We start from the raw sequence: 26,733 nt of genomic DNA on the forward strand, positions 1-26,733 counted from the left end.
CCTTCTAGGGCCTTCGTCAAACAGCTGCTTGTCTGCTGCAGCCCAGGGGAGGTAAACACGACCTGGTCAGGATTTCTTGGCACTCTGGCCTGAAACCCCCAAAGAGGAGTCCAGTAAGGGGTGTGGGAGCAAGGTGAGTTCATCTCAAAGACAGTTGGTTACCTTGCTTCTTAGACTCACTGAAGCCAAAGGGCAGTGAACGCCCCCATCTTTCCCCCAGCCTAGAATTTTTAAGAGTTTCAAATGCCATGTCAATATCCGTTAGGTTGTGCAAATACCTTTAGGCGGGAATCAACTAGTTACACTGGTCAAGATACGATGGAATCTTTGGTGCAGAACTTTTGGCATTTGCTGGGACTTGATGAAAATAAAGTCTGAGAACTGTCTCTACGCTGAGCTGATGTGGTGTACCGTGTTTGCTCTGGTCAACGTAACCAGTTAGCCAAGTGCTGTGTAGGGTTGGCAGAGCCACAGGAACTGAATCCACAGACACTCGAGCAGACCAAGTCGCCCTGATCTGCATATGTGAACACATCCTGAAATCACAGAGGAGGGACAACCCCAACAGCAGAACCAAATTCGAAACAAACAGGAGTCTAAGCCACCAAGACCATGGTTCATATGGAAAAACATACTATTTTTCCAGGCCCCAAAATTCAACTGCCCAAGCATACCCTGGACATAATCTCTTTTCAACGTATTCTAAAAGAAAACATCATCTATGGAAGTCTCTCTTATAATGGAAGAGGTGGCAGCCAAATGTTTCCCAGAACCTGTGCTGTGCTGTGCTAAGTTGCTTAGCCGTGTCTGACTCTTTGCGACCCCACGGACTGTAGCCCGCCAGGCTCCTCCATCCATGGGGATTCTCCAGGCAAGAATACTGGAGTGGGTTGCCATGCCCTCCTCTAGGGGATCGTCCCAACCCAGTGATCAAGCCCAGGTCTCCCACATTACGGGTGGATTCTTTACTATTTGAGCCACCAGGAAAGCTCTTCTCAGAACCTGGGTAGGAAAAACAGTTCAGAAGATTTCAGTTTCCCTTGGGATTCACTTCCAGGCTGGAGGAAGGACTGTTTCATATAGTGATACTGACTTCAGCCTTCTGGGCTCCAGGACTGTGAGAGAAATTTTCCCACTGTTTTAAGTCATCAAGTTTGTGCTAACTTGTTATAGCAGCCACAAGAAACTCATATGCAGGTCAGTATTAATTTTCCCTCCTTCCTGCCTTTAGCCAGACACTCACATAAAAGGACCTATTCTGTGTTATGGGCTATGAGGGGTGCGGAAGACAAGTAAGGCAGAGGACCCACTGTGCTGAAAGGTGGGCTAGATGTGGGCGATTCCAGCAAAGACCACGAGTGTGGGCCAGCACTGCCCCCATGAAACCATCCACGAATGCATCTGGACATCCCGTTGGAGACGGAGTCCCAGAGATGTGATGCTGCTGTGGACACTGGGGAACAGGGGCTAAGGACCTGCTGGCTAAGCGTGGAGTCGCAGCCCTGACACCAGGCCTGGTGCTGAATGAGTGCTGGGGCTGCATGAGAAGAGAAAGCGGGAAGAGAAGGAAAACAGAAGGGAGTGAGGGAGGCTGCAGAGAGAGACATGGGGCTTCCCTGCCAAAACACCTGTCTTCCTTCCCCCCTCCATGCGCCCTCCCTCTCTACAGAGTCCCGGCAGGCTCCGTGGCTGCCCCTGTCCAGTGGCTGCTGGTAGGTCCCTTAGGCTGCGCTCTTGTGCAGCCCTGTGGCTCCTGCTGCCACCAATAATGGTACCTGCTGGAGGCTCTGCTGGAAGCCCTGGCCGTTTGTATCCCGAGCCTGGTAATTAGGATTGGAGGAATCCCAGGGGCTGGAGGGCACTTCTGTCTAGATAAACTTGGGCAAGTTCAGCCGCTGCTCTGAACTCAGTCTCTTTGGAGTTGGCAAAAGGGCCCCGCTTCGCCTGCCCACATGCCTTCAGGACTGGACCTGGGGCTGCCATCTCCCCCTCTGCCATCACTGAGAAGCATGCATCGACAGACTGAGGGTGCACAGGGTGGCAGAGGGCAGGAGTGCTGAACTGGAGAGCAGAAGAGCTGGATTCTAGACCTCCCACCTCCAAGCTCTGCAGTTGTGGGCAGTTCCCTAACTTTTCTGAGTCTCGCTAGCCTCCTTCTGACCCTGGGGGCCCTGCCCACCTCACAGGCTATAACATCGAAGGGCTCCTGGGCAAGCACTCTACACTTGACAAAGTGATCCACAGCCACGAAGTTACTGGGTAATCCTAACTTGCTAAAGGCTGGGAGACAGTGGGGGGGGAGGCCGGCAGGAGGGTGTGTCCCGTCACCTCCCTCTCTTGCCCTGAACACGGTGGCTCTGCTGTGACCCCTCCTGGAGGCAGAAAAGGCAAAGCCTTTGCAGGCATGGATCTGGCAGGCCTCCCCAGCGCTGGCAAGGCCCAGGGCAAGAGTACACACGGAGGCCATTTCCCATATGTCTCATATTTAAAAGTCATAAATCAAGCTAACAAACCGTTAAATGAAATATGCTCTGTCCTCCTACCTTGTTAAATAGTCTCCGTAATAACCTGGAAGGCCAGGAGCGAATTTAGAATTCTGGGTCTCCTCAGAGCCTGTGCCTGGCCCTGGCTGCATGGAGAAGGCCCACCTGAGCCCTGATCCGCCCGGCTTCCTTCCCCACGCCCAGCCTGTTTGTCTTCACTGGCCTTGAATGCAGGTGTGGACAACCAGGCTTCACGTCCACACTTTGTTTACATTGCGCACAAAGAGTCAACCCTGGGCCCCAGGGTGTGCACCTTGGTGATGTGGGCTGGCAAGAAGCCGGAAGGGCCTTAGGGCTGTTTGGGCAGGGGCCCTCCTGCCTGGGCCTCAGGGTGGTTCATGCTGAGTCAGGGTTTCTACTGTGGCTCCGCCTCCTACTTGCTGGGCAGCTTAGGACGCCCCAGCCCCTCTCGCATGGCAACCCACTCCAGTATTCTTGCCTGGAGAATGCCATGGACAGAGGAGCATGGCGGGCTACCATCCGGGCAGTCGCGAAGAGTCCGACACGACTGAAGCGACTTAGCACGCACACAGCCCCTCTCCGACCTTCAGCCAGGTCCCATGCCCCTCTGCATTCAGGCTCCCGGTGCAGCCAGCGAGGGGTGTCTGAGGGAGAGTCAAGGACGCCCGTGACTCTGACATCCTCCCAGGTGCTGCCGCTGGTGGACAAAGAGGCCAAGAAGGTGGAGCTCAGCCTCATCTCTTCAGGTTCACTCCTCAGAAGCAGAGAGGTCACTGAGACTATGTGGGGAGGAATGCCCCCCACGAACCCCAAATGCCTCCTGCTGCAAAGACACAGACAGCACACACTCACCAGGTACCATCCCCGTCAGCGTCGGCGCCGAGTAGCTGCCCTGTCCAGCGGGGGGCACGTGCGGAGGGTACCCAGGGAGGGTCGTGCTCGCCAAGTCGCGGCCTGAGGAGTCAAAGCAACAAATCACAGGGTGAGCACCCCCACGGCCAGCTGCTCCTGTCCACAGTTCCCCAGACATCTGCACATTTGTCGTGTCTGGATGCTTGATGCCAGTGTGCACGCGTGCACGCACACACACACACACACACGTACTCACCCACCCCTCCAGCCAGGCTCCACCAGCAGGAAGCAAGGATAGCTCGGTCGGATCCCTGGGAAACCAGAGCTCTCACCACACCCCTTGCTCTCTGCTCCCCAAGTAGGGCTTGGCCTTATCCGTCAACACACCATTGCTTCTGCTGGGCCTTCTGCACATGGCCCAGCACCACCATCTTCCAAGACCAGCTCAGCCATCTCCCAGCCACCCGCAGTGGGCAGGGCTCTGCCTGCCTCAGACCCAAATCTGGTCCTTACTGACTTTTTCCTCTTTGGACCAAGATCTTGTCATTCACTCAGTGATGGTGCAGGAAGCACCTCCTGACACCAGACACTGTTCTGGGACATAGAGGTTAAGGCCTTGGCCGTTGTGGGGCAGACGTCCAGCGGGCACATGTTCCCCTCATTGCAGGCTGCCAGCTCCTAAGGGCAGAGGTGACACCTCATTCAACACCCAGAAAATCTACCTCCACCACAGGGCTCGGCACCTAGTAGGTCTCCGTGAATAAATGCATGAGTGAATGGTCTGGGTTTCAGGCCAAATGGAAGAAAACCCCAAAGCAGTAGAACTCTGAAAGGACCCTGAGGTTCGGCGCTCAGGGAAAGAGCGGGCCTATAGCTCTCCAAACACTGATGATCGCATGTATGTACTAAAGTCTCACGTATAAGAGCAACAATCCAGACCCAGGAAGATGGGACTGTTCAGTGGTTACCTGTTGAGCTCCGAGGACGAGACCCCACCCTTGGGGGAGGAATTGGCAGTTTCCCCTAAAAGAAAGGGATGCCCCTGCTGTCAGATTCTGAGATGTGTAGAGACAGCCCAGGCTGGGGCTGTTCTAACAGGTCGGCTTCCCCACCGGAAGGTGCTCTGGGTGGAGCACCCACCCAGCCCTGGGCCCAGGCTCACACCCCTGGTGACAACAAACCGCAAAGGCTTACGTAGAAATCGTAAACACCAGGCTCTGTTATCAGTCTTTTAAATCATTAACTCATTTAACCCTCAACAACACTATGAGGTAAGGTACTGATACATTCCCCACTTTATAGGATAATGAAACAGAAAGGTCAAGTAATTTGTCCAAGGTTGCACAGTAAGGATTTGAAGCCAAGCAATCCAGCGGCAAAGACCATGGGTTTAGTCACTCTATTCTACTGCCTTGCACATGTGCCTGGCTGGGCTTCTGTCCCCCCGTTTCTCAGCTGGGACAGTAGGCTGAGCCCTGCCTTTAGGCCACACTGTCACCAGCCTCACTCTATCATGCGACAGAAATTCAACTACACAGTTTTTGTAATATATGTGTTGGAATGAAAGCAAGGACCAGTGGGGGAGGAAGGCCAGATCTGCCTCCTGGAAGAGGGAGGCGTTACCCTGATAGGAGGCTACCTACTGTACGGGGGTTCCTGGGGCCAAGCCCCAGGAGATCCATACCCCACCCATCTGCCTGAGATGGAAAAGAGGGTCCTGAGAAGGGAAGGGATTTGCCCACAACACTCTCCTTATTTCAGGCAAGGCTGGGACTGGAATCCAGCTCTCCTAATTCCTGGGCTTTGGTTCTTTTTTCAACAGGGGTTGTCCTTTCGGTCACATCTGAACCTCAACAGTTTCTGCTGCTGTTACATACACTTTAAACCCTGATCCCCAAAATGGAAATGCAGTGCCTCGCCAAGGCACTCAACTCAACAAGCTAGATAAAAAAGCAATAAAATGAACCTAGGGAAAGGAGGAGGAAGGAATCGATAAAGAAAAGCAGAAAATAATGAATTAGGAATCAGAAAAGCAGACACAATAAAAAAAAACACACAATAATAAATAATAAATACAACCAAGAGTTGTTATTTGAAAACACCAATGAGATAGACAAACCAAGGACAAGACTCAAAAAAGAAGTCACAAATATCAAGATAAGGAATGAGAAGATACAGCCAGAGATATGGGAAAGATGACATTTAAAAACATAGAAACATGCATGGATGCTCTATGCTGCCAAACGTGGAAATCTCGTCAAAAGGCACAATTTTCTAGGAAAACATGAATTACCAAAATTAACTCAAGAAGAGGTAGAAAATATTAACAGCCCAATCATATCAGAAAAGGTTGTTTAAAGTTATTTTTAAAAATAAGGTGCCCTGTCCATGTAGTTTTGGGGGCTTTTTTTTTTTGTCTTTGGAAAGTTCTTTTAAAATTTCAAGGAACACACACTTTTATTATTAAGCTGATCCAGGATACATAAAGCTAAGAAAATGTTCATTTTGCCAAGGTGGCAAAATTTTGATATAAAAATTTAACAAAATCACTCAAAAAATGAAAATTAATGGCTGGTCTCACAATTTATTAATATGTAGGCAAAAAAAAATCTACTATCTCATTGATGAAGCAATATAGATAGAGAATAGTACACCATGACCAAGTAAGCTTTATTCCAGGTATGCAAGGTTGCTTCAATATTAAAACATTGGTTGGGAATTCACATTAATATGTCAAAAATTCACATTAACATATTTAAATTAATATATTTGATATGATTATATCAAAAGCTATGGAAAAGGCATTGGCTAAAATTAAAGAACACTTATGGCTCAATAATAAAAGGACAAACAACCCAGTGTAAAAATGGGCAAAGGACTTGAAAACACATTTGTCTAAAAAAGATATACAAAAATGGCCAATTCCCTATCAGGGAAATGCAAATCAAAATCACAATGAAATATCACGTCACACCCACTAGGATGTCTATAATAAAAAAGACAGGTTATGACAATGTTAGAAAAGATGTGGAGAATTGGAACCCGTATACACTGTGGGTGGGAATATAAAATGGGGCAGCCACTTTAGGAAAGTCTAGAAGTTCCTCAAAAAGTTAAGCATAGCATTACAGTGTCTCCCAAGAGAAATGAAAACATGTATCCACTCAAAATGTGTACATGTATGCTTCAAGCAACATTATTCATAATAGCCAAAAGAGTAGAAACAATTCAAATATCCATCAACTGATGAATGGATACCGAAAACGGTGTATATTCACATAACATAATACTTAGCAATAAAAAGGAATGAAGTACTGATACACACTACAACACGGATGAACTTGAAGCCCATCACAAAAGACTACATATTGTATGATTCTATTAATATAAAATGTACAGAATAGGCAAATCTATAAAGAGGAAAAGTAGATTACTCGTTGCCTTAGGCTGGGAGTGAGGAACAAGGGGAAAGAGAGTAACTGCTAATGGATATGAGGTCTTTCTGGGGGGATAATGCAACGTTCTAAAATTGGTCATGGTGATGGTTGCATGACTTTCTGAGTGTCCTAAAAACCACTGAATTGTATACCTTATATGGGTGAATTTTATGGTATGTGAATTATATCTCAATAGTACTGTTATGTTTTATTATTGCCATCTATCATCACCATCATCTTGAAAAAGAAAAAGTCATTTGACACCAAAAATGTAGGAAGGACATAATATTAAACTGTTTCTTAAACCAAATAAATTTGTCTTTATGGAAAAAATATACAACAAAATAAAAGATTAATAAATTGAATTACTTAATAAAATAGACCAAAAACCTCTTGCCTGGTAAAAAACAATATGTGTGTGCCAAGTTGCTTCACTCACGTCCAGCTCTTTGCGACCCTATGGGCGGGGCCCACCAGGCTCCTCTGTCCATGGGATTTCCCAGGCAAGAATACTGAAGTGGGTTGCCATGCCCTCCTCCAGGGGATCTTCCCAACCCAGGGACTGAACCCATGTCTCCTGAAGCTACCTGCATTACAGGCAGAATCTTTACTGCTGAGCGACCAGGGAAGCCCAGAAAATAATATAAGCAAAGTCAAATGATAAATGGTGGACTGGAGGAAATTATTTGCAGCATATACCATAGATAAATGGCTACTATCCCTATATATCAAAATCTCATAAGCATCAAAGGGAAGAGACCAAAAATCTCATAGAAAAATGGGCAAAACTCAGGAACATAAAACTGTCATTTGTTGGGTGACTGGTCAACCAACAGAATAACAGCTTCCTTCAAGGTTCCTATGAGCCAGGCTTTGGGCCAGTACTTCACAGGGCTTATCTCAGTCAACAACCCCAGAAGGTGGGTGCTGTTATCATCCCCATTCTACAGATGAAGAGATGAAGGCTCCAAGCAGCTGATGTATGTGCCCAAGGTCATACAGCTGATGATCATGATCGTAACATTTCTGCAGCACTTACTGTATTTTAGGCCCTGTTCTAACACTCGGCAGAGTTCTGAACACTGTTCCCTGTGTTTTATAGATATTAACTCATTTCATCCTCAAACATTCTATAGGTCCAATAATATTATCCCCATTTTACAGATGTGGCACTAAAACACAAGAGGTTAGGCACCTGCCCGGGGTCTCACAGCTTGTGAGAGAGGCGCGGCCAAACCCAAGCATTCTGGCACCGGATCCTCCACACTCCTCCAAGACCCAGGGCACTTGTTCTTTCCCCATCCCTAAACTGGGGGTCCCCAGATGGCAAGAGCGCTCCCACCCTCCCTCCCCTGCACTGCCAGGGCACACCGTAGGTGCTTAGAAAATACCCGCCAAGGTGAAAATTAATCAAAAGACATTGGTTCTACCAGCTGAAAGGAACTTTGGTTTCCATCTCACCAGCGTCTCAGAAAGCCCGTCACCGTGAAAGCCACAAGATAACCAGGCCTCATTTATCTGTTTTTTGCTTGGATGCAACTTTTTCTTTTTCATATATGGCCCATTTCTACATAGGCTCTCTCTACGTACACAAATGGGGGGAAATGTGAATCCAATTAACTTCAAATTTAGCTCATAATGAACTTATCTCATTTTGCTACCAGCTCCATTCTCATCGTGTGGCAGTAATTAACCACTGGGGGTTGTCACTCCCCGACACATGACATGGAGATCCTCCCAACCCCTCACTTCAAACCCTTACAGAATTCATTACCCTGACAGTATGCAAACCCTTCACTTTGAATACCACAGGGCACTAACCAAACTCCCCCTCTATCTGCCCGAATGTGAGTGTGAGCAAGAAAAAGAAGAAAGTGAGCCACTGAGAAGCCATGAGTTATTGTGAATGAGATGGGAGCAAGAGTCTGGTGAGGGCTCCATGGCCAGAGAGGGTCTGGCTGCCTAGACAGCCCTGGGTTGGAGGTTCTCCCCAGAGGCAGGGAGTCTCCACCACAAAGTCAAAGCTCTAAGGAACATGGCAGAGCTGACCAGGGAAAGCTAAGTCTTTTGCAAACTGGTGATCATATCCACCAGGGACTGTTAATGCTCAGGAAATCTGAACATCCCAGGCAGAGGCAATGGTGACTTGTTGTGTAACCTTAGGTAAGTTCGACCACCTCTCCGGGCCTTCGTTTTCCTATCAGAACACTCAAGCAGTGGGAACAGATAGCCTCTGGGGATTTTTTTCTGTTTTAACATTCTACAGCTCAGAGGCCTCATTTTAGCCCTGTGTTGATGGAAGTGGAGGCTGGCGCCAGCTGCTATAGAGATGCCCACCTCGCCGCAGCACTTCTGCCTGCGGTATCAGGCGCCCTGGAGCCCCTGGATTATATCCTAGTGAAAGGAAGGTAAGCACCAGTCTTGTTTTCCTGTCTTCAGGAAAGGATCTTACGGCAGGAGATGACCGCTATCAACCTGCACTTTGTTGCCAAGGGCCCCTCGTCAAATGTTCCCACGGGCGACCAGGCACCTGGCTTGGAGAACAGCTTCTACTCAGTGGTGGCTAGTTTTCAGAAGTTGGAACTCTGGATTCATTTCATTTGGGAAGCTCCTGTCTATGTGAATGTTGACTCAACTCCAGTTTGTAAAATATACACTGAGGGCCAAAGAAAACGTATCCAAAGACCATGTTTTGCGCCCATGGCCAATTTTCAACCTTTCTCATTCTCAAAGCTCTCGAGTCCTATCTGAACGATCCCATACCACCACTCCACCAGTTTCATCACCTGCCAGGCCTTTTAAGGACAGGGGCCCAGCCTTGGGTGTCCAGGTAACTACCAAAGAGGTAGCCACCAGGCAGGGCAGAACGGGTCAGGGGATGGAGGGAAAGCCCGGCAGGAGGTGACTCCTGAGACCTACGGCATAACCACAACCAGCTCTCTGGGGCCATCAGAACCTCCTGCCATCTTGTTTCATGAGTGACAGCCCCAGCCTCCCAGCCATGCTGGCTTCCCAGACACCCCTCCTCCCTTGAGCCCAGTCAGTCCCCAAGCCCCTCCTGACTCTCCATTGCCTGGTGCCCTCTCCTCCCTGGCCCGAACTGCCCGGGTCAGACTGTTCTTCCCTTTGCTCTATTTTCTAGCAATCTCATCTCAGTGGCCCTGTTCCTGCCATACCCTCTTGGCCGTTTCTTCCAGAGCCCTGGCATCCAGCCCCTGATCCTCTTGGCTCACACTGAAGGACAACTTGGAATCACACAGAAACTCAGTGAGGGCTGACCCCGGGGGAGGGCTCTGAAGCAAACACTTCCGATTCTGTCTTGGTTCAATAATTTAACCAGAACTGCAGACACTTCCACTTCTGTGACATTTTCTCAGAAAGCTCTTCCTCAGAGTCATAGAACCATGAGAAACCCTTCTGCATGTTAAGAAACATTATTAAAACTTGAAAAGAAAAGGTCATAAAGGTGGGAACCATAGCCTTTTCACGTCATGGGGCACTGTTAGCTGTCATACCCAGGGATCATACCTCCAAGAGAATGTACCTGTGTTTGATGATTCTTTACTACTTGATTAGAGCCCAGAAATGGGGAAGTTACAGGTAAATGTGTAGATTTCTCTCAAGTAGAAAAGACAACTCCAAAGGTTTGGGTTTATTGCCCCGTAGGACATTAACCAATTCTGTATCTAATCTAGCTATTTTATTCCAACATTTTTTAAAAATGCCTTTCTACATGGACGATATTAAACCCTGTTCCTCAAATGTTCTTGGAACCACTTTTACCTTTTTATAGGTTCACTCATTAATTTACGAGTTGAATAAAATCTTCACATGTGCTCATTCTATATTTGTACATGAGTTATGTTCTTAGTTCTCTAAAAATTTACACTTTCTCGCTCGTTACAGGAAAAAGTAACCAACCCTGGGTGAGATGAATTGAAGGTTTTCAACCAAGAACAAAGCAGGTGACAGTAAACAATTGCTAGCTTACGGGAGGGAGAGAGGAGCAACCGACAGCCAGGACCTGGAAAGGGACTAATCCTGCTACACAAACCCTGGTGTGTGCCTGTGCGTGTGCATACACCACCAGGTATCTCTGTGCCAGCTGGCGTTTGAAACGTGTGACAGTTTGAATGGGGGTTGCTCCCTGTTCTGGGGTCTCCCTTTGTTCGGACCTGCCACAGGCAAAGGATGTGTGAGCTGGGAGTGCAGACAGGGAGTGCAGACAGGGAGTGCAGACAGGGAGCATTCAACCTAGAGGGGAAGGCTGCACACAGCATGTGTCCTAAGTCACTTCAGTCGTGTCCCACACAGAGTGGACAGGCTAATTGCAGATGGGCCCATCCAGTCATTAAGGCAGACCTGGCTATCTCCTAATGACAAGTTTATTAGCCATTAGTTTAGGTGGTGCTATTTACTAAGAAATAATAACCCTCAATTTCTTTTCCCCACATTACTGAATCCCCACTTTCGACAATTTCTGACTGACCCTCCTCTCACTGCCGGAGCTAAAGATCTAATCTGGATTTGTGAGCAGGAAGACAACTCGGAGAATTCATTCATAGGGGCTCTGTTTCCTTCACAGCTTCAACCCTCCCCCTTCTTTCATTCCAACAGACTCTGTCTACTGCCCTGGAATCACTGGGAACTTCCGCACTCCAAGGACTGTGTTTTAATTGCAAGGGAATGTTTGAATTTCATCTGCCTGGCATTTTAGAGCAGACACTGGGGCTCAGTCAATATTTCCATGTACATTTATGACATGATCTTCCTCCACTAGCAACTGTTGACCCAATGTAATAACCTTACAAAGGCAGGGTTCTAATGAGCAAGGCTGCAGAGTGGCTCTGGCCATCCCTGCCAGGACAGGCGCTGCTCCAGGGACAGATGGAAGCCATTGTTTACAGCAGGAGCATGGCGAGGGCTACTGTGGGCAAGCTCAGGTCTTCACTCACTCATTTGGTCACTCATTCATTCGTGTATTATCTGATCCTTATTGAGTTCCGGCACCAGAGGACCTGGGGGTGACAATAATGATAATAATACCCACAACAATAACAGTGATTGCTTATTCAGCTCTTACCAAGTGCCGGGCACCATTCAAAGTGTTTGCATGCATTATCTCATTTAAGTGTCACAGCCACTCGGGGAGATACAAACCTCGATAAGCCCCAGTTCGAAGATAAGATGGTGGTGTTTGGAGGCAAATCGAGGCTATCTAATGCCAGTCTATGCCTTTACCACCCCTGTCCTTGCACTAGCTTCAGTAGATGAATTGCCAAATATAAAACACACCTTCTTTTTGACCTGCAATTCTACTTCTAGGGCTTTACCTAAGGAAATACACGGAAAAGTACACCAAGAGTCACATTTAATGGGAAGGGAGGCACGGAAACAATCCAAGGGCTTCCCTTGTAGCTCAGTAACTAAAGAATCTGCCTGCAGTGCAGGAGACCCAGATTTGATCCCTGGGTTGGGAAGATCCCCTGGAGAAGGAAATGGCAACCCACTCCAGTATCCTTGCCTGGAAAACCTCATGGACAGAGGAGCCTGGTGGGCTGCAGTCCGTGGGGTCACAAAGAGTCAGACATGACTGAGTGACTAGCACTTACTTACACTTAGTAAAAAATAGATAAATCTACCTGCTGACAGACACATAAAAATGTTACTGAAAGTATACACAAGACATGGTTAACTTTAGGGTGAGGATTATGGATGGGAGGGCTGAGGTTGGGGAAAGGACAACTATTTTTCATTTTATATTTTTTCTGTATGGTTTGAATATTTAACCACATGCATGTATTACTTTTTGTTCAAAATTAACTTTTTGATTTAAAATTAACATTTTCTTAAGAACCAGACACTGTCTGTGCCCCAAGGGGCCCACTGACAGCCTTCAAGGGGAGGTAATAATGAATCTAAGATGCACGAAATGCATAATCCCTGCCCCCCGCACCTCCCACCCACCCACCCCACCCCTGCTGCCACCTCAGCAGCTCCTGGGTCAGAACTGTCACGGTGGGCACTCCCTGCTTTCAAAGACAGCATTATGATGCCAGGAGCACCTTGGCCAAGTACATGTCCACAGCTTATGATCACACCAGCCCTCCCCCAAGCCAGCACTCAGCCTCGCGCAGAAAGGAAACGCAGTGATGTCCCACCCACTCGAAATGTGCCATCAGGCAACCTCAGCCCTGACAATCTGGCTGTAAGTTGCCAAAAGGTGGGCCCAAAGCCTGTCCCTAGAGCCCCCGGGGCACCAGGTCTGGCAGGCCAGGTCCTCATTGGCACACAATTCCAATGAGCTCAGTGGTCTGGCTTCCCAACTGCCAGCAGATTGAAAAAAGCAAAATAAGAAGGGGGAGACAGACTTCCAGAGCCAGGCAAACTGATGTTAGGAGAAGTGACAGGTGATAGGTGAGCAGCAAGGATGGAGACAGGAAAACAATATAATCCGACATAAGAAGCCTGGACTTCAACAGTCTGGGGTGCCTGGTAGAGGGCAAGCCGCCTGCTTACAGACCTCCAGAGGCTTTGCCACTGCAGCCAGAGAGGTTTAGTGATGCGAGTTCAGAGACGAACCTGGGTGCTGTCACTGGAGGAGGGTGAACTTCTGTCTCTCCAGCATGACTATCTGCATCTCTTATCTGAGAAGCCCATACGACAAACCAGTGCTTTGAAAGTCAGCTTGGGACCTATATAATCATAGGAGGCAGATGGAGAAAAGCCCAACTGTCCATCTCAGTCCAGGATGGGTCCTTGGACAACACTGGTATGGTGTATGGTAATGGAGAAGACCACCAGGAGACTGGATTGCTGATGGAAACCCGCCATACTTCCACTCCTGCTTATGGTATCCGCCCACCCAAGCTGGCTGGAGAATACTGAAAATGTAATCTTGCCTCCCAATATGTCAGAACCATGGTGTCCCATGGCTGGACTGAAACTTGGAAATTTACCAGTCTCCCCCCAACTCAAGGCTGACAGTATTCTCATCATGTTTCCCCACCTCCAGGCTGCTAAGGCAGAAGATACTTCCCCAACATAATGGTTGGGAATGTCTTCCTTCTCAAGAATTGGTTTACACACAAACTATATGATTCCTAAATAGAAAGCGGAATGGGTTAAGGAAGACACAGAAAGCATAGAGTTCCCTTGAGGCGACCTTCCAGACCAGGGGACGTTACATCTTTGTAGAAGGGTGCAGTGTGGCGTTGGTAGTCAGGGACGCCACTGGGCGTACTTGCCGAGTGGGTAAATTCACATACGATGGCTGCAGCTCTGTTGAGCTCTATTTGCCAGGTGCTCTTCTGTGTGTTTTATGCCTTGTCTCATTTACTCATCAAAATAATCCTACATTGTAGACATTAGGATTATTGCTGTTGTTGACACTGAGAGGATGAACCTAGAGGTTAAGTGTACCGGTTCTGGGAGCAGACTACTGGATTCAAATCCCAGCTCTGCTCCTTATTAGTTCTTTTGTAACCTTGGGCAAGATTCCACTTGAGTTTGCTCATCTATAAAATGGGCTAATGGTAACACCACCTCCTAAGACTGTTTAAAAGAACTAAAGAGTTAGTATAGGTGAGGCCCTTAGAAAGGTGCCCTGCCCATAAATGTGTTCCCAGCTATGACTGTTATCCCCTCCAATATTCAGAGGAGGCCACTGAAGCTGAGAGAGGTTAAGCAACTGGCCCAAGGTTGCACAGGCCGAAAATGGTCCAGGAAGGGGCTGTGAGAGCAGGATTAGAAACCAGGCAATCTGTGCTCTTAACCACCAAGTACCAAATCTAGGATGGGTTTGAAATATAGTCAAGGATGGTAGGAGGCACCTACTGGACCTCTCCAGCTAAAGGGTGAGGTCAGGGCTAGAGGACCGAGTAGGAGGGCCCTGGACTGGATGTCAGAATGCCCTTCCACTTCCTTACAGGGACTTCAGGCAGGTCCTCCCCTGTCTGAACATTCTCCTCTGTGAGCCCAGAGTTCCCTCCCCAGGTCACCCACCTGGAGGAGCTTAGACAATGGTAGAGAAGTGAGGAAGATGTATTACTGGGTTCTCGGGCTCCTTCCACATCTGGCTGACAGCCCATTTATTTTAAGAAATAGTCAGTAGGTGCGTGTTACAGCCAGAAAAGCCTCCAATCAGCTTCTGAACTACTGTGAAGGGATCGAGGCCAGTCACAAACCCTAAAGCAGTGCCTCGGTCCATCGTCTTCTGGCCTGGAAGGTAACAGCCCTGGAGGGTGTCATGAGATCTGGGCCCAGAAACAACAGAGTCCATCCAGATGACGCCCCCTCCCTCCAACTGTTTCCTCCAAAACACACAGCGAGGCTGAGATTAGAAATCGCCACCGATGAGGCCCACACAAGGAGGCTGAGCAGGTGTGCTGCTTGCCGAGGAAAACCAAGCCCACCCCACAGAGGCACCTCCCAGGGTGCAAGGCAAATTGATGTGCTGCAGAGAACACGCATTAAATCGCGCTGCTGGGGCCACGGGCTGCTGACATGCCAGCCCATCCTTCCCCGGCCCTCCCCTCCCAGAGAAAGGCTGAGTCAGGTGCCAGGGCCTCTGAGAAGCACAACGTAGCTTCGACTCTCATTTGTAAACCTCTGCTGGTTCTGGTATCGCCCATACCCTGCCCCTCTCCTGGGCCATCAGGATCACAGAAGGGAGATTGCAACACAGGAGGGGCCCTACAGAGCTGGAGCATCAGGAGGGGACAAATGCCAAGAGCCAGCGGAGTCTGGGTTCAGTTTGACAGTTATGCACCATCTCAGTGCCCACAGCTGGGCAAACAGGCTCAGAGAGGCTCAGAGTTCTGCCCAAGGTCCCACAGGTAGCAAATAGCAGACCCAAGATTCAGTTCCTGCAGTCGCAGTGAAGGCTTCCTGGAGGCAGCAGCAGTGGAACTGAGCCTCAGTAGGTAGGGTTCCTCCAGGGACACCAGGAGCAGGGCTCAGGCTGAGCCAGGGCAGGGTGGGCAGTACCAGTGGGTCCCATCACCATGAATGAGCCTCGAGGGGCAGTGTGCTTGAGACCAGTATGAGTTTCCTCAGGAACTGGCAGAAGTTGGGGTAAGGTGGGTGGGCAGCTGAGGTGTAAGGAGAGAGAGCCAGGGTCCCAGAGGTGGGATTAAGAGCCAGGCTGAGGAGAGAACACACGAGTTCTGTGAGTAGCCTTCACACAGTCTCGAAGGCCACTTTGGAACTTTGGGGAGCATCAGCGTCCAAAGGACATGAAAGGTCGACCAGGCAGGGGTTCTGGCCATGTTCCCTGGGGCTCCCTGGGGCACTGGGGGCCTCTAGGATTGCCACCCCCTCAACCACTGAACCTCGATTCTATTTACATAAATGCTTCCCAGGAAGATCTTATCTGAACAAAAATTTTCTTGACACAAACTAAAACTTAACAATTGTTGGAAAATCACTAATGGCAGGTAAATGAAAAAGTCCCTTTGAGGGTGAGGCCCAGAGCTCCATGCACAGTAAGGCCTGGGCCCTACAACCCCTCAGCTCCGTGATCCAAACAGGGGTGGGCACTGGTGAACAAGTCCATCTGGATCTAAACTTGCCGTGCAAGTGTGCGCATGCGTGTGTGTGTGTGTGTGTGTGTGTGATTTCTGTCACACCTTTGTATTTATTGAGCCTGCCAGACAGGACCAGGTAGGGGAACACACACAAGAATCAGAATTCCCAGAATTCGCCACTGGCTTCTCTCTGCGCTACCAACAAATGATTGCACCTCCGTGAGCCTCGCTTTCCAAATCTGGAGAATGGGGATGTTACCCTTTGCCCTGTCCGCTAGGATTCCTAGGTTTTGAGAACGGAGGAAGGAGAGATGGAAGAAACGAGAATGAAAAGGAGGAAAAGTCTAGCTTTCTGGTGAAAAAATGGAAACATTCAAACATGCAACCCAACGTGGCACCAGCTTGAGTTTTAAAATCCCGTGGGTCGGTGCATGCCGCCCCTGCCAACCCAGCACTCTTCATGTAGTCTCAGCAGGTTCCCTAATTTCTGCCACTCAGGTTCCTTGTCTACAAAATGGATGTAACACCCATTTCACAGAGCTGTTTGAGGTCTCAACCAGGTCACTGGGGAGTCTGGACTCAGGACCAGCATGCGGTCAAAGGCCTCCTCCCTCCCTCCTGCCCAGGCCCTAGGTTTCCCCAGGCTTCCCCTCCCATCACAAGCTCCTTCTGCTCCAGCCATCCCCACCAAAATGAACCTCACTGGGCAGGAGGACTCAGAGAATTAAAACACGCAATCAAACAGCTTCTTGATGGGAAATGCTTTAGAAATTTTCGGCTCCATTTACTTCTCAATCTAATTTTGTCCTCGGATGCACATTATGCGCAAGATGGGATCTCATGTGGTTTGCCTGCGCTCCGCACACCAGCAGGAGGCAGCCCACGTCTCAACTGCTGCACACGTCTTTCCACCGTCGTGAGTGGCATAATGAGGGCACCCCTGGGCAAGAAGGCCCATCCTGGGCATCCTGGCACCCACAGCCCAGCCTCTCCCACCAGTGCCCCTGGGTGGGCACTGGGGGAGACATCACCAAGTCACAGCCCCTCCACATCCACAGCCAGCTCAGGCTCCCAGTGTGGACTCCAGTCACCACCCACCCCTCAACTGTCTCCCTGCCTGGCTCCACCTCCTCCAGCATCCCAGCCCCTCTGCAGACAGACCCTGCACCCCCCATTCCCACCACCTCGGGATCAAGTCCAGACTCCTCGCTGCCCTCCATTCCTACCAAAGTAGTGGCGCCCCAGCCCCCACTCCAACTCCAGCCCCAAATAGCTTGCTTCCCCCCAATTTGCCTCCAAACCTCAGCACATGTTGCTGCTATGCCTTGGCAGCCCTGGGCAAACTCCACCAACATCACCTCCTGTGGAAAACCTCCTCAGATCCTTGCCCTGCCCACCCGTTAGTCCTCTCAGAACCCCTGTGCCTGCTCCACATTATATCTCTTGTCAGGCTGCCCAGGATGGCTGTCCGTAGAAGACACAAGACTGAACCCTTCTGGGCAGGAACATTGTCCCATTCATTCATGTCTTCCTACAAAGGTGGCACAGTGCTTAGTGGGGACAAAGAAAAGCTTACTGGTCCATTCATTCATTCATTTATCCAGAAAACCTTTCTGGGGAGTTCCCTGGTAGCACAGTGGATAAGAATTCACCTGCTACTGGAGAGGATATGGGTTTGATCCCTGGTCCCGGAAGAAACCTCATGATACAGAGCAATGAAGCCCAAGCACCTGGAGCTTGTACTCTGCAACAAGACATGCCACTGCATAAAGCAATGAAGACTCAAAGTAGCCAAAAATAAATAAACAAAATATTTTAAAAAAGAAAACCTTTCCAAGCCTTTCTTCTAGGCCCAGCCCTGTGTCAGGTTCTGGGGATTTTGTGCCCTTAAGAAAAGAAGGCTTTGAGACCAATGGGTGATAATTTTCCATCATTCTCACTGGAGAAAAGCCACCAGCAAAGCTCAGAGCTACCCAAGTTCTAAGAAAGAGAAGTGCTTCCTGCTACCTCCCACAACTCCTTAGGGCTGGGACTGGACCACTGGGTCCTCACATTTTCCCTCCCTGATATTCTTCAGTCCAGTTACTCAGCAAAAGTCATCAAATCCTGAAGAAACAGCCCAGCCCCACCCCCAGGCTCCAGGTCTCACTGCTGCCTCTCACTAGGGCATTTCTGGACTCCATACAGTCATTTCCCCCTCTCTTTAGGGGGTTTCTGGCCTATGTGCAGACGTCCCTGGGTCTGAATTTAATGATGCCTCAAATCCTATGGAAGGGGTTGACTACAGTCAATAAATGACCCAAAGAACAAGACCCTCCTAACTCCAAAGCCATGGCGCTCTCAGCCCTGCTAGCTTGGATCTCTTCTCTCAGTTCCTAATTCTTCAAACATCTTTGTCCACCTGACACCATGAGCACCCTTCTTTTGTTTTGACAGTTTTCCACCTTAAGAGTTTAGTGTCCTCATGGCAGAAGTTAGAAGCTTGATCTCCCAGCCTCCCTTGCAGCTCAAGTGCAGATGCCATCTTGGCTCCATCAAGCAGACACGTATGTGAGTCGTTAATTCAGAGGCAAGTGACACAAAGAAATAGGTGCCTGTGGGGATAAAGGTCCTGTGGTGATGTCTGGTGCCCAGAGACAGCAGCATGAGCTGAGGGTTTTGTGTCCACAGGCCAGGGGGTGGTGTTTCCACAGAACCAGTTATGTGGTATTTCAAGTGTGGTTCAGACGCTCAGGTGTGGTTCAGATGTGATTCCTGGCTGTGAAGCTTCCAAGCCTGGTTCTGTGGGCCTCCTGAGAATCCTAACATCTTTTCTACTTAAGCAGCCAGAGAGAATTCTGTTGTTCCCACCTCAGAGTTATGGTTGTTCCAGGCTCCGAGATGGAGAGCATTCGTGGTCTGCTTTGTCCTTCACCAATCACCTTTTCCTAGACTTCTCCATGACTTCTTCTCCCCAGCCATCCTTGCTCTCCAGTTGCTTCCTAGAGCTCTGCTTCTCTCAAGACTTGGTGTCTATGCATCTTCACCAGGTAGATCCATCTCCACCGCGCCCATTCCAAATTGGTATTCCCAGCCCTGATGCCTCCTCCATCACCCTCTGGATGTTCCCACTTGAGCATTCTTGGGGGACCATAAGATATCTAAACCAGCTCTTCTTCCTGTCGTCTTCATTTGACTCCATTGCCCCAAATTCCTAATGCTGAGGCTCAGTTCCTTCATCCAGGGAGTTGCCCTCTGCATCTGCCTGCTGTGGCACAACCTTGGCCAAGTTGTTTCACCTTGCTGAGCCTCAGTTTCCTCTTCTGAAAAATGGGGTTCAAGTCTGTCACAACCCCACCCCCAAAGGATGGAGGGAAAATTGGAAAATAACAGCTGCAAAATCAGTCAGTGAATTGTAAAATGTAGTCCATAAGCAAAAAGATATTAGCATACTTTTAGGATTTGGTTTCATTGAACAATTTCTTACTCACCTTAGAGTGATGCTCGCCTGCCATTTCCCCTTCTTTTAGAGTGGGGAGGCCTCCCACTTTCTTCCCTGGACCAGATTACCCTTGGGATTTTTAAACTCACCATCCAGCTGTTCCCATCCCCCCACCCTCAAAACACAATTGTGACAGTCAAGCAAAGAAAGGAGAGAGAGGGAAAAAAATCCATAAAGGCTCGGCAAAGCAGCAGCCGGTGGAATTCTCCAGCTCCTGACCACCAGTTAGTGACGTCAGGATTTATAACTGTATTAAATGGTGTGACAGGGAGCCTTGATATATCAGTTCCCCCTTCTTCCCAAATCACAGACAATAAAAGCTTTGGCAGTGAAAGTCATTCATCATCATAAAGACCTGAGACATCCCAGTCATCAATTTCACTCACATCCTTAATACACTGGAGGGAACGCAGGAGCTGAGCACCTCCAAAAGGGGGAGGAAAAAACACGAAGGAAGATTGAACAGGAATAATTACAAAGGTCAAAGAAGGGATTCCTCTGGGGGCGGGGGGCATGGGCAGGGCTGATCCCTGCCGGAGGCGTGCTCAGCCCACAGAGGAGCTGGGCAGCCGCTGGGCGAGCTCCAGGCAGCCTAGCGGCCCAGCCCTTAGATCAGACCCTGGGAGCCCTGCAGTAAGAGAGAGCTGACACAGGCTGCAGGACCAGAAAAGAAAGGACAAGGAGGCTGACTTTGGGCTCCGTGGCTCCAGGCTGAGATCTATGGGAGTATTTGACTCCATCACCCTCATTATACAAGTGAGTTTTAGAGATCATAAAACCACAGTTATCTTTTGTAATCTACACCTATATTGGCACAGATGGCTATTCATGGTAGCTGGGGTCTTGTTTTGGGCAACACCTTTGGAATAACTATCCAGGACTGACACTACTGATTGTGAAAGATACTGTAACACTTCTGGGCCAGGTGGGAAAGAGACACTGCTCAGAGGCCCTCAGGGCACCCTCTGCCACCCTGCCCTTCCCCCGGACCCTCCAAACACCTCAAATCCAGCATAAGTTTCCAGAGAAGAAGGACTGATAATACCTTCTGTTGTCTCCCCATCCATTCGACAGCCCTTCCCTGAGCACCTACTATGTGCTGAGGCCTGTCTGGGTACAGGCTGCCTACAAGGTGCCAGTTGTTGGAGGTGAGTCAGCCCAATGCCTTTCATCCAAATAGCATCCAGGATGGAGACCAGCCATGTCAGTCACAACCCCAGTGCTTGGCCCTGATCGATGCATCAGCCTTGAGGCCTGCTTTCTAAACTGGGTGCCAAATCGGACCTCCTTTGGTCAGATGGCCTGCCTGCTCCTGACACAGCAGCTTGGTGAGGAGCAGCATGGCCCGGTGGTCAGTGTGACCTCTGGACTCTGACAGTTTGTGTTTGAAATCTGGCTCCACTACTTAGGAGATATGTGACCTTGAGTAAACTCCTGTGCTTTCCTATGGCTCAGTTTTTGCATCAGTAAAATAGGTATAATAAAACTTTCTCATGGAGTTGTTTTATAGACAAGTCAAGTTAAGGTATGTAAAGTGCTTAGAATAACACCCATTGCCTAGTGAGTGGGAAGCAAGTACTAATGGTCATTCCTGCTAGTGACTCTTGACTTAGTGGATCTTATCCAGAATTGAGATCAGCTCTGCAGGAGGAGCTCTTACCTTAGTCTGCACTCCAGATGCCAACCCTTCAAACAGGGCTACAGACCACCCTATCTTTGAGGTGGGCACATGACAGAATGAGCCAATGGGTCTGGAAAGGCAAACAGTTCTCTGGATGGGCAAGTTCAGATGGGCAGCAGGTGCCCCTAAGGCTTCATGCCAAAACCAGCCTTACTAAACATTTATAGAAGACGTAAGGGTGGGAGTAGAAGTTCCATAGCCTCTCAGGTAATGAGAATAAAAGCTAATAGAGAGAAATTAAGAGATATTTTTTTCTGGGCTGTGAGCACTGGCAGATAAAAAGGGCTGCAAACCAGCTGAAGCTAATGCATTTGGAGGGAAATAATAATTGTAATAATATCTTGCATTCAAATGCCCCTTTTGCTCCTCAAAGATGTGTGTGTGTGTGAGTCAATAACGTTGATAGTAATATAGATGGATAGGGTTTGGGGTGATTGTGTGAGTGCTCAGTTGCTTCAGTCCTGTCCGACTCTTTGCAGCCCCATGGTATAACACACCAGGCTTCTCCTCTTACTGGGATTTTCCCAGTAAGAATACTAGAGTGGGTTGCCATGCCCTCCTTCAGGGGATCTTCCCAACCCAGGGTTCGAACCAGAGTCTCCTGCGTCTCCTGCATCCCGGGCAGATTCTTTACCGCTGAGCCACTGGGGAAGCCCTCAGGGTGATTAGTAACAACTAATCATATTAGACAGCTCACTTGTTCATCCACCTATCTATCCATCCATCCACTCATTCATTCAATAAACACTTCCAGAGTACCTATAATGTTCCATGCTCCATGCTAGACAGAAGACAATCCAGACCCTCACAGTATAAGGATAAAGTTAGGCTGGATACAAAGAATCATAAGTCAAAGCACAATGGGATAACAGGTGTAATGATCCAGGGCCCACAGGGGATTATCACTCTGCCTGTGGGGCAATTGGGGAGGGCTTTCTGAAGGAGGTAGTGCTTGAGGATGGCTCCCTGGGGACATTCCCTGAAGTCACATAGACAGAGACTGGTAGGCCTGCTGGTTCCTCAGTCCCTCAACAGGTATCAGGAGAGCCATTCATAGGCAAAGCTCTGCACCAGCTCATACTCAACCCCTGCTGGGACACAGGGCCTGAGCACCCAGCACGTCAGGTTAAAAGAAGAGGTATAGCTCCTTACAGCTCACATGTGCTTCACTGAAGTCTTGCAAGGAGAGGACAAGCTGGGACTATAATTCCCATTGGGCGGATGTGAAAACTGAGGCTCAGAGAGAGAAAGCGTGTCCCAAAGTCACCAAGGAGTTATTTATGGAAGAGATGGTATGAAGATTTGAGATCTTGATTCAAGGCAGCCCATCGTTCTTCCTTTCACAGCAGACTACTGCCACCTCTGGGCAAACGACAGAAGCATCGTAAGCAGGTGAACAAGTGGAAGCAAAGGCTTAGACTCAGGACTGGGAAGTTGAGTAGGAAGGTGATAAAAAGAAAGGTCTGGATGAAGGGTTCCATCGGGCATGGATGAGGCAGACAGATGGCAGAGGACCAGTCAGATAGAGAAATGAGGACAGGAGAGGTGATACTTTCTGTTCTGGAAGGCTGACTCTGGAACAGAGGGAGGAACCAAGGGATGTGGGTTCTGGAAATGTCTCATCTGGGGAGAACCTGAGTCCTCCGTGTCTCCATCTTCTCCATGAGGGAGTTGTGCTAACAATCTCTAAGGACTCACCAGCATCAATATTGCAGTCTCTTGACCCTAGGGCCCTGGGGAAGCCACGATTGTCCCAATACTGGGGCAGATGGTGGAGATACAGTGAGGACCAGCCAGTGCTCAAAGAGGTGGTGAGGAGAGGTCAGGCAGAAACATCAAAAGAGGTGCTGACCCCCTCCCAGGTGATGGTCCTCCCAGGGTACAAGGGGATGTGGAGTCCTCAAGGAGACCTTGATAGTGGGCACTGGGGAGGTGTGGCAGGCAGAATCATGGCCCCCCAGTGCCTGTGCTATGTCACCTTACAGAGAAAATGGGACTTTGCAGGTGTGTAATAAAATCAAGGGTTTTGAGATGTGGACATGATCCTGGATTATTCAGACGAGCTCAATATAATCACCAAGTCCCTATACGGGAAGGCAGGGGCGTCAGAGTCACAGAGAGATGTGACAACAGAAACAGAGGTAAAGAAGACAAGATGATACCCTGCTTGCTTTGAAGACAGAGGAATGGGCCATGAGCCAGACAACATGGGCGGGCTGGGGAAGCTGGAAAAGACAGGGAAATGGCTTCTCCCCTAGAGCCTCCAGAAGGATGGAGCCCTGCTGACACCTTGATTTTAAGACTTCTGACTCCTAGAGTGTTAAGATAGTAAATTCGTGTTGTTTTAAGCTATGATGTTTGTGGTAATTTGTTACAGCAGCAACTGGAAACTAATGCAGGAGGTCAGTGGAATATCAGTAGAGGGAGCCATCAGGGCTGCTCCAAGCTGGACACATCCCACCTCTGGCAAGCTCCTCATCCCTGGCAACGGAGGACCCCTAAATCAAGCTCTCTGAACTGAGCTGCTTTCATGAGCTCCAGATGTTTAAAAAACAACACTTATTTAGCAGTTATGTTCCAGGCAGAGTTTTAAGTGCTTCTGAAATATTAACTCACTTAATCCATGTAACAAGTTCCTATTCCCATTTCGTAGATGAGCAAATTGAGGCATGCTCAGTTGCAACTGAGGTCACCAACTCATAAGTGGGAGAAGAGCTGATATCCGAAGATAGGTAGTCTAGCTCCAGAGTCTGTACAAGAGATTCTGAGTTTGATCAGCTTCCATAGACCCCCAGGGCCGCCAGTCTAACTGTGCTATGGGGGAACGTGAGAGAGCTCTGGTTGGATATCTCTGATGACAAGGAGCTTATTACCAAACAGAGGCAGTACAGTACAGGGGTTAGAGAAAGTCGGCTCTGCTACTTATTGCAGTGTGAACTCAGGCAATTTCTTTTAACTGTTAGTAGGGACAAAAATAGTACCTAGTTTCATAGATGAAATGAACCAAAGCACATAACAAATGCTCAATAAACATTAGCTATCACTGTGATTATCTCCGGAGGGAGCCTATTCCAGTTTCAGAAAGCTCTGTTAAAAAATTCTTCTTTGCACTCAGCTAAAACTTGCCTCCCCGTGGCTTCCCCTGATGAGCTTCGAGCAGCCACACCTCCTTCCACCCCAGCCCTGGGCACATGGGAGGCAGCAGCCAGGCCCCCAGTCTGCTGTCTTTTTAAGCTGACAGCCATGGGTCATCTGTGGATACCTAGGTTCCCTGCCCACTTCCTTTCCTGTACCCCATCTTTCTCTGTCTGAAACCTAGGTATCAAATACTGAGAGGGATCCAGTCCTGAGCCCTAAGGGAGGAATTCTCTAGCCCATACTGCTAGAGTTCATGATGGTCCATCTGGAACATTAGAAAGGATGGAAGTTCTGGACCTACTGACATGTTCAGTTCAGTTCAGTTCAGTCGCTCAGTCATGTCCGACTCTTTGTGACCCCATGAATCGCAGCACGCCAGGCCTCCCTGTCCATCACCAACTCCCGGAGTTCACTCAGACTCACAACCATCGAGTCAGTGATGCCATCCAGCCATCTCATCCTCTGTCGTCCCCTTCTCCTCCTGCCGCCAATCCCTCCCAGCATCAGAGTCTTTTCCAATGAGTCAACTCTTCGCATGAGGTGGCCAAAGTACTGGAGTTTCAGCTTCAGCATCATTCCCTCCAAAGAAATCCCAGGGCAGATCTCCTTCAGAATGGACTGGTTGGATCTCCTTGCAGTCCAAGGGACTCTCAAGAGTCTTCTCCAATACCACAGTTCAAAAGCATCAATTCTTCGGCGCTCAGCCTTCTTCACAGTCCAACTCATATCCATACATGACTACTGGAAAAACCATAGCCTCGACTAGATGGACCTTAGTCGGCAAAGTAATGTCTCTGCTTTTCAATATGCTATCTAGGTTGGTCATAACTTTTCTTCCAAGGAGTAAGCGTCTTTTAATTTCATATCTGCAGTGATTTTGGAGCCCCCAAAAATAAAGTCTGACACTGCTTGATGAAAGTGAAAGTGTAGAGTGAAAGTTGGCTTAAAGCTCAACATTCAGAAAACGAAGATCATGGCATCTGGTCCTATCACTTCATGGGAAATAGATGGGGAAACAGTGGAAACTGACATGTTAGGTGTCCATAAAATGGGAAATTAAAATTTTTAAAAACTGACCAACAGTATGAAGAGTAAAAACCCATTTGCAGGAAATGATCTATATATGTATAACCCAATACAGTTTTCTATGCAAAGAAAAAGTTCTGGAAGGACATCTACCAAACCATCAACTCTACTGACAGCAGAACAATCTAAGAACTTGGTGAGCTGATACAGTAACATGTCGCTACATACATTTACTTATTTTACAATGAGCAAGTACTCCTTCCTGTTTTAAAAGGGATTAGGGAAACTGAGGGTGTTGCAAGAGATTAGACCAAGCTTCAGAGCAGAGAAACCAAGAGTGTGTGGTTCCTCCAGAGCAGCTTTCCCATGGACTCCTCCGCAAAATATTCCCAAACCCCACAGTCAAAGGAAGCAATAGTTCCCTCCTCCACACCTTCAGACGTGCTGGTTCCTCCCTGGTATTTCTCTTTGCTGTTTGTTTTGTTTCGCCTTGTACATATATCCACATTTACCTCCCTCATCAGATAATGAGTATGCCGAGAGCAGAGACACTAGAGCTGCAAGCTCGCTAAGGAACCTGAAGGGGCTGGGGTTTGACGGAGAGGTGAGTGAGTGAATGAGAGAATGAATGAATGATAAATGGTAACCGCTCCACTAATTGCCAGGAGCTACAGTTTGGTGTGTTTTCTCCTGCAGATAATGGTCTGGCGGTGGAGATCTCTGACCAGGAGGACAAGCTAATGAAATAGCTATTTTAAGAAGATGGATCACAGCAGGGTCGGCTGAAAGGCTGGAGGCCCAGAGACTTTCTTGAAGGCTATTTGGAAAGGTCGGCTTCCAAGCTGCCTGCAAGTGCAAAAATCTATGAGTGTATTACCAGGAAGGCCATCCAGCTTTGTTTATTTTTATCCTACAAAATACAAGGTCAGAAACAACTGGAATACTTTCCACTGAAACTATTTTTTTAATTGACACTGCTCTTTACACAAATATTAATTCATTTATTCAACAAACAGTTCTTAGGAACACTGCGCTACCCTGAAAGCAAACCATATTTACCTTTGATGTGCATTTTAACTACAGAGAT

General features: G+C 48.6%; 1 protein-coding gene across 1 annotated transcript in view; it reads right to left on the bottom strand.

Moving 5' to 3' along the window:
* PAX5 (paired box 5) overlaps positions 1-26,733 on the bottom strand; it is a 180,396-nt gene that overhangs the window by 33,708 nt on the left and 119,955 nt on the right. Inside the window, exon 8 of the mRNA XM_040267670.1 lies at positions 3,357-3,458. Within this exon, the coding sequence (XP_040123604.1) occupies positions 3,357-3,458 (102 nt within the window). The remainder of the gene's footprint in view (positions 1-3,356; positions 3,459-26,733) is intronic.

Source organism: Oryx dammah, unplaced genomic scaffold (genome assembly GCF_014754425.2).
Source record: "Oryx dammah isolate SB20612 unplaced genomic scaffold, SCBI_Odam_1.1 HiC_scaffold_1, whole genome shotgun sequence".
Lineage (NCBI taxonomy): Eukaryota > Metazoa > Chordata > Mammalia > Artiodactyla > Bovidae > Oryx > Oryx dammah.